The 14,741-nt window shown below is 37.6% G+C and overlaps 2 protein-coding genes across 2 annotated transcripts in view; one reads left to right on the forward strand and one right to left on the reverse strand.

Moving 5' to 3' along the window:
* Positions 1-14,741, forward strand: part of LOC110259269 (olfactory receptor 4C46-like) — a 949,087-nt gene that overhangs the window by 166,969 nt on the left and 767,377 nt on the right. The window lies entirely within an intron of this gene.
* LOC110259271 (olfactory receptor 4C16-like) lies at positions 12,116-13,048 on the reverse strand. The gene has a single exon (XM_085015208.1). The coding sequence runs from the start codon at positions 13,046-13,048 to the stop codon at positions 12,116-12,118; it is 933 nt and encodes a 310-aa protein (XP_084871334.1).

Raw genomic sequence — 14,741 nt, forward strand, 5'->3', positions numbered from 1 at the left:
TGTTGCGCATTTTTTCATGTGCCTGTTGGCAATCCATATATCTTCTTTGGAGAAATGTCTGTTTAGGTCTTCTGCCCAGTTTTCAATTGGGTTGTTTGTATTTTTGTTGTTGAGTTGTTTGCATCTTTTGGAAATCAAGCCCTTGGTGGTTGTATCATTTGCAGCTATTTTCTCCCATTCCATAGGTTGTCTTTTTTTATGGATTCTTTTGCTGTTCAAAAGCTTTTAAGTTTGATTACGTCTCATTAGCTTATTTCTGTTTTATTTTGATTGCCTTGAGAGATTGACCTAAGAAAACCTTTGTATGATTGATGTCAGAGAATGTTTTGCTATGTCTCTTCTAGGAGTTGTATGGTGTCTTGCCTTAGGTTTAAGTCTTTAAGCCATTTTGAGTTTATTTTTGTGAGGGTGTGTTCTAGTTTCATTGATTTACATACAGCTATTCCATTCTGTCACCACCACTTACTGAAGGGACTGTCTTTTTCCCATTATATATTCTTGCCTTCTTTGTTGAAGATTAATTGACCATGTGTGTCAGGGTTTATTTCTGGGTTCTCAATTCTGTTCCTTTGGTCTATATGTCTGTTTTGGTACCAGTACCACACTGTCTTTATTATTTTAGCTTTGTAATATTGTCTGAAGTTGGGGAGAGTTATACCTCTTGCTTATTTTTAGTTTTGATGTTCTTGTTGTTGATGTTGTTTTCCCCTCAGGATTTCTTTGGCAATTTTGGATCTTTTATGGTTCCATATAAATTTGGGGGTTGTTTGGTCTAGTTCTGTGAATAATGTCATGGATTTGATAGGGCTTGCACTGAATCTGTAGATTTTTGGATAGTATGGCCATTTTAACAATATTAATTCTTCCAATCCAGAAGCATGGGATATCTCCCCATTTCTTTAAATCCTCTTTAATTGCCTTGAATAATGTTTTATAGTTCTCAGCATTTAAGTCTTTCACCTCCTTGGTCAGGTTTATTCTTAGGTATTTACTTCTTTGGGATAAAATTATAAAAGGTGTTACATTTTTATATTCCTTTTCTAATATTTCACTGTTACTATACAGAAATGCAACAGATTTCTGAATGTTAATAAGGTCTTCTGCTACTTTGCTGAATTCATTGATCAGTTTGAGAAGTTTTTGTGTGGAGTTCTTAGGGTTTTCTATAGACAGTGGAATGTCATCTGCATACAGTGACAATTTTACCTCTTCTTTTCCAATTTGGATACCTTTTATTTCTTTGGTTTTTGTGCTGTGGCTAGGACTTGCAATACTGCCTTGAATAAAAGTGGTGAGAGTGGGCCTCCTTGTCGTCTTCCAGATTTTAGTGGGAAGGATTTCAGCTTTTCTCCATTGACTAGTGTAGTGACTATGGGTTTGTCATAAATGGCTTTGATTATGTTAAGGTATGTTCCCTGTATACCCACTTTGGTAAGAGTTTTTATCATGAATGGATGTTGGATTTTGTCAAATGTGGGGGGGGTGCATATTTTGAGATAATCATGTGGTTTTTGACTTTTCTAAAAAAATCTAAATGCTTCACATGATCATTTCTTTAGGTATCCAGGTCTCAATAACTTACATTCTATTAGAAATTCATATTCTTTTCGAAGACTTATAACTGAGTCACTGGTTGTTCCAAGATTGATCTCGGCATTGTTGTTGTTGTTGTTGGCTTTATAATTAGAAAGGATGGGAGTTCCTGTCATGGCACAGCTGAAATGAATCCAACTAGGAACCATGAGGTTGCAGGTTCCATCCTTGGCCTCACTCAGTGGGTTAAGGACCCAGCATTGCCCTGAGCTGTGGCTTGGATCTGGCATTGCTTTGGCTCTGGCATAGGCCAGCAGCTGTAGCTCCCATTAGACCCCTCGCCTGGGAACCTCCATATGCTACAGGTGCAGCCCTAAAAAGAAAAAATAAATCCTGGACTAGAGTAGTACTTGTGTTACAGTCAAGGAAACTGATAACGCCATTGACACATCATAATCAGCCACAGTCCATAGGTTATGTTCAGAGTTCAGTCCTTGTATAGTACACCCCATAGGTTTGGGTCTGTGTGTAATGACAGGTAACCACCATTATAATATCATACACAATAATTTCAGTGTCTTAAAGTCCTCTGTGTCCTGCCTACTCATCCCTCTTATTAAACTTAATAAAGGGAAGCCCCACTAAACTGGGGTTAGAAAACCAGCATGGGGAGGGAATTCTCAGGCACATACCATCAACACAGATCCCAACAGAAAGAGAAGGGCCTCCTCTCTCTGGTGGGATGTGATACTTCATTGCCACCAGCAGGAGGAAGAATGTATCCTTGCCTGGCAACACCTCAGTCAACAAGAGACTTAAATTCAGGTGACAAAACCACTATTATCAAGCTCCCAGTTTCCTCCAATGGACTTGTGTATAACAGCCCCTCCTAACTGCCTCTTTGCTATAAAAGAATTTCCACTCTGCTTTACCACGTTTATATGTGGTTCATGAGAGTTACGTGTTTCTAATTGTGATTCTTCTGTGTTCCTGAATAAGCCTGCTTTATTGGTCAATAACTGGCTCTTTTATTGTTTTTGGTTAACAACTCCCTCTCTCCAACTCCACCAACCACAGAGCTCTTTATTGTTTCCTTTTGTTGTTGTTGTTCTTTTCAGAATCTTATATAGTTGGAATCTTACAGCATGTCACCTTTTCAGATTATCCTCTTTCATCTCAGTAGTATGTGTTTAAAATTCCTTTGTGTCTTTTCATGGCTAGAGAGTGCTTTTTAAATTTTGTTAGTGCTCAATAATTATTAGTTCATTGTGGATATAGCACTGTTTCTTTACGTTTTCACATGCTGAAGAACATCTGGATTGACTCTAAGTCTTGGTAGTTATGAGTTAACATTTCTATAAATATCTGTGTGCAGGTTTTGGGGTAGACTTAAGTTTCCAACTCATTTGTGTAAATACTATGTTGTGAGATTGTTGGGTTTATATCAATTTAGTTTTGTAAAACACAAAAGTGTCTTTCTGTGTGGTTATTCAACTTTGTATTCCCATGGACAATGCAGAAGTGTTCCTGCCGCTCTACATGCTTGACAGTTTGTGTTGTCCTGTTTTGAATTTGGCTTTTTATAGGTGCATGGTCTGCACCTTTTTATAGGTTCATAGGTGCATCTTGTTGTTTTAATTGCAATTCTTTTTTTTTTCTTTTTAGGGCCACACTTGTGGCGTATGGATGCTCTCAGACTAGGGGTCCAATCAGAGCTGTAGTTGCCAGGCACAGCCACAGCAACTTAGGATCAGAGCTGCATCTGCGACCTACACCACAGCTCACAGCAATGCCAGATCCCTGATCCATGGAGTGAGATCAGGGATCCAACCTGCAACCTCATGGTTCCTAGTCAGTTTCATTTCTGCTGCACCACGGTGGGAACTCCTACTTGCAATTCTTTAATAGCATTTGATGTTGATTATCTTTTTCTATCTTATTTGTCATCTCTATATGTTCCTTTTTATATTTTAAGAATTTTATTAGTTTTTGAAAGAAGATAATTCTTTTACATATTTATTTATTTTATAAAATTTTTATTGTGATTAAAAACACTTGAGAAACACCCTCTTTAAATTACACAACAGAATAATGTTAACTATAAGCACGTCTTACACTCACTCTGGAACTTACTCATATAACTTACTTCTATAATTAAAAATTTTCCTGAAGTTCCTATCGTGGCGCAGTGGTTAACAAATCTGACTAGGAACCATGAGGTTGCGGGTTCGGTCCCTGCCCTTGCTCAGTGGGTTAACGATCTGGCGTTGCCATGAGCTGTGGTGTAGGTTGCAGACGTGGCTCGGATTCCGCGTTGCTGTGGCTCTGGCGTAGGCTGGTGGCTACAGCTCTGATTCGACCCCTAGCCTGGGAATCTCCATATGCCATGGAAGCGGCCCAAGAAATAGCAAAAAAAGACAAAGAAAAAATTTTCCCTAGCCCTGGCAAGTGCTGTCTGTTTCTATGAGTTTGACTGTTGTATATTCTTCTTCTAAGTAGAATCATACAGTAATTGTCCCTATATAACTGTCTTATTCCACTGGGCATAATATTAGCCAGGTTCATCCAAGTTGTTGCATATAGCAGTATTTCCTTTTTTAAAGACTGTGTGATATTCCATTGCATCTATATGCCATCTTTTCTTAATCATTTCATCTTTCAATAAACAGGATGTTTTCATATCTTGGGTATTGGAAACAACGCGGCAATAAAGATGAGCATGTAGTTACCTCTTTGCATTCCTGATACCAACACATTGGATATGTAGATCCAGAAGTGAAAATTTGTATCATATAGTAATTCTATTTTCAATTATTTGAGGAAATTTCTTAGGGATTGCATAATTTTGTACCACCACAAGCAGTATACAAGTGTTCCAATTTTTCCTTATATGTGCCAACCCTTGCTGTATTTGCTGTTTTGATGCATACATCTGACTCAATGGAAGATGATATGTCATTGTGGTTTTAATTACATTTCCCTGATAATTAATGATGTTGACCACATATACCAGTTGGTTATCTTCTTTGGAGAACTGTCTACTTGAGTCCTCTATGCTTTATTAATCAGGTTGTTAATTCTTTTCTATTGACTTGTAGGAATTTTTTGCCTCTTTTCTATCTTAATCTGATGTTGTTTATGTGATTTACCAATAGTTTCTCCCATTGTAAGTTGGGTTTTCACCCTGTATAAGATTTCCTTTGCTGTGTTTAGTGATGTTGCCTCCCTTATCTAACTTTGATTATTTTGCTTGTGCTTTTGTCTCTTCCCCAGGAATCATTGACAAGCTTAGTGTCATGCAGCATTTCATCTCTGTTTTCATCAAGGAATTTTACAGTTACAGTTCCTTCATTAAAATCTTTAACTCGTTTTAAACTGATTGGGCATATGGTGTAATGTAAGGGTACAATCTTGTATGGATTGATTATCCAGTTTCTCAACATATTTGTTCAAGAGTCTCTGCTTTCTCCACTGTATATTCTTAGTTTGCATCAAAGAGCTGTTGAGAGTATATACTTGGGTTTTTGGGGTCCCTATTCTGTGTCTTTGGTTGATACATTTGTTTGTTATGGTGGTGTCATCCTGTTTAATTACTGTAGCTTTTTAATATGTTTTGACATCAGGAAGTGTGATGCTTCCAGTTTTATTTTTATTTCTTACTACTAATTTGGTTAGTTGGGGAAATTTGTGTTTCCACATGAATTTTAGGATTGTTTTTATTTCTGTAAATAAATGCCATTCCCAGAGTTTCCTGGTGGGCTAGTGGTTAAGGATTTAGTGTTGTCAGTCCTGTGGCTCATATTTGATCTCTGGCCTGGGAACTTCTGCATGACATAGGCATGTCCTCTCCTCCAAAAAAAAATCATTGGAACTTTGATGGGGATTGCATTGCATCTGTAGATAAATTTGGATAGTATGGACTTTTTAACAATATTCATCTTTCAGTCTATGAACACAAGGTGTCTTCTTTGATTTTGTCTTCTTTAATTTGTTTCCTTTTAATGATTTGTAGAGTCCAGTGTAATAATGTTTTGCTTCATTTGACAGAATTATTTGTAAGTATTATTTTTATACTATTGTAATGGGTTTACTTCCTTAATTTCATTTTCAGAAAAGTTATTGTTAGTGCCTATCAAAATGATTTTTAATGTTGATTCTGTAATTTGCAACTTTATTGTATTCATTTATTAACTCTGAAAGTTGTTTCTTGTAGAGCATTTTGTATTTTGTACATAAGAAAGAGATAATTTCACTTCTGTGGTTTGAAAATCTTTACTTCTTACCTAATAGTTCTAGGTTGAGCTTTTAAAAGTATGTTATAATATAAGTCATAAAAGAGGGTATCCTTGCCTTATTCTGGATCTTAGAAGGAAAGCTTTCACTTTTTCACCATTGAGTTTGAAGTTGGTTGTGGGGTTTTATATATGGCCTTTACTATAGTGAAGAAATTTCTCTCCAGTCCAAATTTGTTGAGACTTTTAATCATAAAAATTAGGGTTAAGTTCGGTCCAATGATTTTTCTGCATCTGCCTAGAAGACAATGAGGTTTTTAAGCTCCATTCTGTTAATGTAGTGTATCACTTTATCTGATTTGCCTTTGATGAACCAAATGATGAGCCAATCTTGCATTCCAGGAATTATTCCCACTTGGAGTAATTATTTTATTTTATTTTATTTTATTTTATTTATGTTAATGTCTATACCTGTGGCATATGGAAGTTCCCAGGCTAGGTTTTGAATCAGAGCTGCAGCCGCCACCCTACTCCAGAGCCACAGCAATGCCAGATCTGAGCCACATTGGCAAACAGATACTCACCACAGCTCATGGCAATGCCAGATCCTTAACCCACTCAGCAAGGCCAGGGGTCAAACCACCTGTGTTCTCATGAATACTAGTCAGGTTCATTACCAGTGAGCCACAATCGGAACTCCTTACTTGGAGTTGGTTGTTTGATACTTTTATCATGCTGAATATTTCAGCTTGCTAATAGATTGTTTAGAGTTTTGCACCTATTTTCTTCAGGGGTATATGACTATAATTTTCTTCCTTTATGATGCCTCTATATGCCTTGGGAAGTAGGGTGATACTGGCCCCCATAAAGAGAACTTGAAGCTGTTTCCTCTATTTTTAGAAGGTGTATCCTCTATTTGTATTGATTTGGCTTTACCTGTTTGGTAGAATTCACCTGTGAAGCTATCCAGTCCTGGGCTTTTCTTTGTTGGCATTTTCAGTCTCAATCAAAGGGCAATGTGTTCCTTGGTCATTCAGTGTAACACACCAGAGAGTTATTGAGTCTCATGCAGAGACTGAAAAGAATCACTGTTAATATGCAGTGAGCCTCAGGCTCTGTGGAATATAAATGATTAAGTGGAGAGTTGCCATCTAGTTCATCATAAATGTGGAAAAGAATCCCTTGTCACAAGAATGTTCATTCAAGTGAAAATTAGGACATGGTATGATTCAAACAGTAAAGGAATGGATCAAATGTCCCATGATCCATAAAGTGAAATGCTCTGTATCTGTCAATGTTCCATGGAGAGTTTGTAGTAATTTTGGGAAATCGGTATACTATGATGTTATGATCAAAAAAATATAGAAAACGAGTCTCCAAAAAGATACATTCCCCAAACGTGTACGAAAGCACACAGAGACACTTTTCCTGTCAGAAATAAAACAATGATAGGATGCTGAAGAAAATGTGCTTTTCACAACAGTTTATTATGACAATTTTCAAACACATAAGAAAGTTTACAAAGACATGAAACCAAACCTCTTACTATCAAGATATAGACATTTCCGTGATCACACACATTTCCCTCATGCTGAATCCTAGATAACCCCACTCCCTCCCCCCATATGTGGAACTGCTCTTTTCTTTCATTTTTCCATCACTTTTGAGTTTTGCAGACCTTGATAAAAATGAAAACATAAAAATGTACTCTTTCTGGAGTTCCCGTCGTGGCGCAGTGGTTAACGAATCCGACTAGGAACCATGAGGATGCGGGTTCGATCCCTGCCCTTGCTCAGTGGGTTAATGATCCGGCGTTGCCGTGAGCTGTGGTGTAGGTTGCAGACACGGCTCGGATCCCGCCTTGCTGTGGCTCTGGCGTAGGCCGGTGGCTACAGCTCTGATTCGACCCCTAGCCTGGGAATCTCCATATGCTGCGGGAGCGGCCCAAGAAATAGCAACAACAACAACAACAAAAGACAAAAAAAGACAAAAAAAAAAAAAAAAAAAGAAAAAGAAAAAAAAATGTACTCTTTCTAAAATTTATTTATTTATTTATTTTTCTTATTACAGCTCCCCCCCCCCCTGCAGTCTATGGAAGTTCCCAGGCGAGGGGTCAACTCAGAGCTACAGCTGCCTGTGTACAGCACAGCCACAGAAACAAGGGATCTGAGCCTCATCTGCAACCTCTGTCACAGCTTGTGGCAACCCCAGACCCTTAACTACTGAGCAAGGCCATGGATAGGACCTGCTTACCAGAGACACTATCTTGGGTTCTTAGCTCACTGAACCAGAACAGGAACTCCCCAAAAAGGACTCTTTGGAGTTCCCATCATGGCTCAGCAGTTAATGAACTTGACTAGTATCCATGAAGATGAAGGGTCAATCCCTGGCCTCACTTAGTGAGTAAAGGCTCCAGGGTCACCATGAATTGTGGTATAGGTCACAGACACAACATAGATCCTGCATTGCTGCGGCTGTGGTGTAGGCCAGGAACTACAGCTCCGATTGGACCCCTAGCCTGGGAACTTCCATATAACACAGGTGTGGCCCTAAAAATAAAAAAAAGTACTCTTTAATGTAAGACTTCTTTCACCTAGAAAAAAAATTTTGTGTGTATATTAGTTCTCCATTCCTTTTTTATTGCTGTGGAATATTTCATTGCATTTATAAACTAGTTTGTCCTTCTTTTTGTTTAAGTGCACTTGACTGATTTCAACTTCTTGGCTATTAAGTACAAACTAACTATGAGCATTACATCACAAGTTTTGTGAACAGGTTTTGTCACCTACAGAAGTAGTTAAGGATGGAATTATTGGATGTATGTGGAAGTGTATGTTTCATGTTAAATAAAGTCAGAAGTTGATCATATGTGAAGGTATCACTTTATATTCCCATCAATGGTGAAAACTGTATCCATGAGCATACTTTTACTCATTATACACACTGCTACCAACCTGGACCAAATTACTATATAAGCTCTTTCCTAGTTTGTTATGGTGTTCTCAAAATGAATGTCCCCTTTTCACTCTTTGTGGTCAATGAGGCAGAGTAATCCTTTAAACCATAATTTGGATCATGTCGCAATACCTCCAATGCCTTCTCATTTCTCTCCAGAAAAATCCCATAAGCCCTTCATACTTAGGTCTCTATTATATTTCTGGTCTCATTTTCAATGTTTCACTCTTATTTCTCTCTGGTCACGGGACTCTCTGATTTTTCTCCCTATAAGATCAGCATAGTCTGTTTGCACTTGCTTTTCCGTGTGCCTAGGACTCTGTTTCTGTTGATCTATTCAAGAATCATTCTACTGGTCAGGGTTCCTCAACCACAGGACTGCTAAAATTTTGAGTCAGAGAGACAGTCCTTGGTAGTGATGACCTGTCTTGTGCATTTCAGCTGTTCAACAGTATCTGTGACCCAGATGCCAATAGCAGTGCCCACTGCACACAACCAGTCGTGTATCTGGGACACTCAAGAGTGTATCTAGCCTTTGTCAACTATCCCCTGGGGGGCAAAATATTAAGACCCATAATTTTGGTCTTAATTAAAAAGTCTTATGGGCCCTTCTTGACCATCCTGTCCTGCATAGTACACATCGATTCACTCAGGGTTGCCAACATCACGCTCTTCAAATATTTTACTCTATGGTAGATCCTGGCCCTTTTCAAACCCCTGGTATGATCAGTATTTGTCCAGTTTTACCCCCTGGTATAGGAATCTGCACAGGACCATGGATATTTTTTCTGACTTCACTACCACATTTTCAATTCCTAGAATAAGGCATAGCAAAATGAATATGGTAGAATATTTCAAGTCAATTCTGTTTTGCATATTTTTTCTAGTACATTTAAAATTAATCTTTGACCTTAACTCTCTCATCCATTTTTAGCACAGAAAATGCTACCTGAAACTTTGAAAAGGTATGCTTGACATTTACATCCTTTTAGAACCTGAGGTAACTCTACATAAGATACAATGAGAGTAAAATCCAAACTTCTTTTGCTTTTATTAGTGAGTTAAACAACTAACAAAAATTGTGTCCTCTTTTATGATTATTAACATTAAATGATCCATGAAATTGGTATATTAAAAAAGAAAGTGGGCGTTCCCTGGTGGTGCAGTGGGTTAAGGATCCAGCATTGTCACTGCAGTGGCTTAGGGAACTTCCCTTGCCTCAGGCATGGCCAAAGGCAGGGGGGAGAAAGAAAAGAAACAAGAAATGAAGATACAAGCACTTTTTAGATATGTATATATCAAAAATTGAAGACTCAGAGTCCTTGTTGTGGCTTAGCAGTAACAAACCTGACTACAAGGATGCAAGTTCAATCCCTGGCCTCACTCAGTGGGTTAAGAATCCAGTGTTGCAGTGAGTTGCGGTGTAGGCTGCAGATGCGGCTTGAATCCCACATTGCTGTGGCTGTGGTGTAGGCCAGTGGCTACAGCTCAGATTTGACCCCTGGCCTGGGAACCTCCATATGCCCTTGGAGAAGCCCAAGAAAATGGCAAAAAGACAAAAAAAAAAAAACACAAAAAGATCTGGGATTACTGTGGCATAGTCTGGCAACTATAGCTCCAATTTGGCCACTAGCCTGGGAATTTCTATATGCCTAAATTTCCAATTTAGGGTGCAGCCCTATATAGACAACTTAATTAATTCAATTTAATAAAAGTATTGAAGGCTATCATGTAGAATGAAATGAAAACTTTTTCATGTCAATTTTCATGTTGCAACATTCAAATTAATGGTTACAACATTATAATAATGCTCAAGATTTTAAAAACCTATTTGCACACAGGAAATATTCATGAATAATAGTTGTATAGCATACAAGGGTAAACTATAGAATATTTGAGGATATGTATGTATGGCTTAATAAAAGATGTACTTACATACATAGTAAATTCATATAAAAATTCAAATAAACTATTTTTGAACATGGTAATGAAAAATTGAGATTTCTCATTATTCTAACTTTTTAATAGACTATTTTAAAAGAATAATTGTAGACTTACAGAAAAGTTACCAAAAAATATATACAGGGATTTCCCATCACCAATATACTGCTTACCAAAAACTTAGCATGAATATAATCATTTGTTATGAATGACAAATCAATATTCATTTTTAGTAAAGTTTGTAGTTTACAATTGGGTTTGGGTTACTCTGTGTTGTAGAGTTTTATGGGTTTTACAGTGTGTGTTATATCATGTATCTACCTTTAGAGTGTCAAACAGAATGATTTTCCCTCCTTTAAAATGTCCCACACACAACCAATTCATCCCTTTACTCAATCTGCTTAAATCCCCAACAACCACTGATTTCTTTTTTACTCTTTTCACAGTTTTACCTTTTACAGAGAGTCAATTCATAATTTATGGAAATGTTTCTGTTTCAAAATTTAAAAATCATCCCTTGTGTTGTCTCATTAATTGTTTTATCCTGTTGACATTTTAAAATTCACTAACGTCATCTGTTTGTCCTCTCTACATCTAGCTCATATAAATATGTCTTCCTTAATTTGGTTTATCTATGCTACAAACATATTAACCCATTATAAACATATTACTATAACTGGCCTGGTGCAAGAAACCTTAATACCAGTCACTAAAATAAAAAGAACCTAATTAGGGTGATAAATTGGATTTTATAAAAAGAATTCTATCTTAACTACAAATCCAAATGTCAAACCTTTTAAGTTCAAAGACCTACCTCAGAAGTGTGCATTTTCTCAGTGTTTTATCACTGTTCTGGAAGGACTGGGTAACACAAGGTGACAATTTGAAGTAAAAGCTCAAGAAGTTATCTAAAGAGATAATTGTATTAAATATTGTGTCTTATAACATGAAGTTTCTACACTTCTTTGAATCATATACTTTCTCTTGATGAGAAAGAACTTCTTACTACATTTAAAGGTCCATGAGTAGACATGAGACCACAGTGTTTGATAAAGGAAATAGTTGAAAGAGGTAAAACCTGCTAATATATGAATATAAGCTTATAGACCAGTATCAAGAAGCAGACAACACCAGAAATCATCTTGAAAAATGGAAGATAAAATGCTAGATGAAACCAAAGTGACACTAGGCAGGCAAGAGAGACAAGACACAGTAGTGAAAAGCATCTAAGGCAGTGAACCTTACTTACCTCTTTTTACCTGACTCCATCTCTTCCTCTACATAAAACTGATGGAACACTAAAGATTGTTGTGTTTATAGTGCTCCCTTTTCTAAAGGAACCAAATATCCATGTCCCATGATAAGATTAAATGAATACCACAGTAAGATATAATATTCTTGAGGGACTGATTCTCAGTCAATCTAAGCTATGAAGAAAATATTGAAACTTCCATTCATCTTTTGTCATCTGAGATCAACTTCTTGCTCCATAGCATCCTCATGGCATTTTTCACTTCTGCATTCCTCAGCGTATAAATCAGAGGGTTGAGCAGAGGGGTTCCGATTGTATAAAAGACAGTTATCATCTTATCCATGGAGAAGGTGGTTGCAGGGCGTGTGTATATAAATATGCAAGGACCAAAGAACAAGATGACCACAGTGATGTGGGAGATGCAGGTGGAGAGGGCTTTTTTCCTCCCTTCTGCACTGTGGTTTCTCAGAGAATACAAGATAATGACATAGGAGACCATCAGCATGACAAAACTCACTGTACAGATGGCTCCACTGTTGGACACCAAGAGTAGGTTGGTCACATAGGTGTCTGCACAGGCAAGTTTCAGCAAAGGCTGCAAGTCACATATGTAATGATCAATCACATTGGCACCACAGAATGGTAAACTCAAGGCTAGAAAAATCTGAGTTAAAGAATGCACACAGGATCCCACCCAGGCCACAGCCACCAACACCCCACAGACTCCATGACTCATGATTGTTGTGTAGCGCAGAGGTTTACAGATGGCCACATAGCGGTCAACAGCCATGAGGATAAGGATGAAGATCTCCAGGCAGCCAAAGAAATGGAATGAAAAGACTTGCATTATGCACTCATTAAAAGAGATAGTGGCATTCTTCAAAAGGGCATCCACAATCATTCTAGGAGCTATGGAAGTAGCGAAGCAGGTATCAGATAAGGATAAGTGGAAAAGGAAGAAGTACATTGGACTCCCAAGTGTCTGGCTGGTCTTGATGGTAGCAATAATGAGCAGGTTGCCTATCAATGTCCCCAAGTAGAAAATCAAGAAAGTGACAAACACTATTTTCTTCCTAACAGGATCCTGGGTCAACCCAAGTAGAATGAACTCGGTCACATTATTGTTCAGCCACATGATTTCATGAATGAAGGGAAAGGTTGAATGTGAAATGATTTACCTGCAAAAAATTAAGTATATTCACTTATGATGTGATATCTAATATGATGAAATATTTTAGAAAAAAGAGTATTAAACATTGGAAACATTCTAACTGTGGTTTCTTAACAATTTTCTCTAACTCTTTGTTCCTCAATTTTTCCTGACCACTGCATAGGTTGTTATGAGTCTCAATAAGCTTATGAATACGATATTCTTCATAACAGTCTTCAAATAATCCCCCTGACTTAGATGTAACTCTCGTTAATTTTGCTAATTTTATGAATGCATATCGGGCTCTATTGTGTAATTTCTTCTTTCTTTTGCTTTTTCTTTTTTGGGCCACACAAAAAGATTAGTAAAAATAATGACATGATCTCCATAATAAAACTAATGTAGAAGCCAAGAATTAAAGAGAAGTAAGTGTAGCATTTTCAAATTTATCCTGCCCTCTCCTTCTATCCTGGGACTATTTTAGATGCTTCTGTTTTCCTTGAACTTTAGGACAAAACAGTCCAGCTGGCCTCCTGTGATTGCCTGTGAGAAGGGAAATGCATTCTCCTGCTCTCTGAAGACTTTCACTATAGCTTTTCTTACAATATAAGAATTATTACTGCTTGCAGCACAAGAATTCATGTGCTTATTCTACTTTTCATTCTTAAAAAAGAATATCAAAATGCTACATATTCTCAGAATATTTTTCTCCACAATCCCAATCTAACTGCCTAGTATAATGTAGGTGTTCATTGAATTGAAATTGAACATTCCCTACTATCTTTAAGATATGATCATATTTATGTGATCATTGTCATACTATTCTGATCTTAAAATATAGTAAGATCAAGTTTATAGAGTCTTGTATCAAATTTGTAGGGTCTTCTATCTACCATTATAGTAGACAGAAAAACATGCTTTCTACTTAGAGAAAGCCAAATACAGCAACACTGAGATCAATTTTGAACAAGTAGTAACTCAGCTATAAGTCCTCCAAAAGAATATGAATTTCCAGAGTCCCCATCATTGCTCAGTGGTTAGTAAATATGACTAATAACCATGAGGTTGTGGGTTCAATCCCTGGCCTACTCAATGGGTTAAGGATCCGGTGTTGCCATGAGCTGTGCTGTAAGTCTCAGATGTGGCTCACATCCCATGTTGCTGTGATTCTGGCATAGGCCAGCGGCTACAGCTCTGATTAGACACCTACCCTGGGAACCTCCATATGCCACAGGTGCAGCCCTGGCAAACACAAAAAGACAATAAAATAAAATAAAAATAAAAGGTGAATTTCAAATAGAACGTAAGAAATTGGGACCTGGATACCTACACAAATGACCACCTGAAGCATTTAGATTTCTTACATAAATTTTTGGACCTTAGAACATGCTGTCAGAAGCTTTGCATTTTTCATATCTTCCCGATATTGATTAACATCTTTTGGAGTTCCCATCATGGCTCAGCAGTTAAGAAACTTGACTAGCATCCATAAGGACACAAGACCCTGGCCTTGCTCAGTGGGTTAAGGATCTGGCATTGCTGTGAGCTGTGGATTAGGTCACAGATGCATCTTGGATCCCGCATTGCTGGGGTTCTGGTGTAGGCCAGAAGCTACAGCTCTGATTCAGCACCTAGCCTGGGAACATCCGTATGCCATGGGTGTGGCCCTAAAAAGATA

Source organism: Sus scrofa, chromosome 2 (genome assembly GCF_054392235.1).
Source record: "Sus scrofa isolate SSC_HxYL_T2T_F1_AM1 chromosome 2, Sscrofa_HxYL_maternal_Yorkshire_Landrace_v2.0, whole genome shotgun sequence".
NCBI classification, from domain to species: domain Eukaryota; kingdom Metazoa; phylum Chordata; class Mammalia; order Artiodactyla; family Suidae; genus Sus; species Sus scrofa.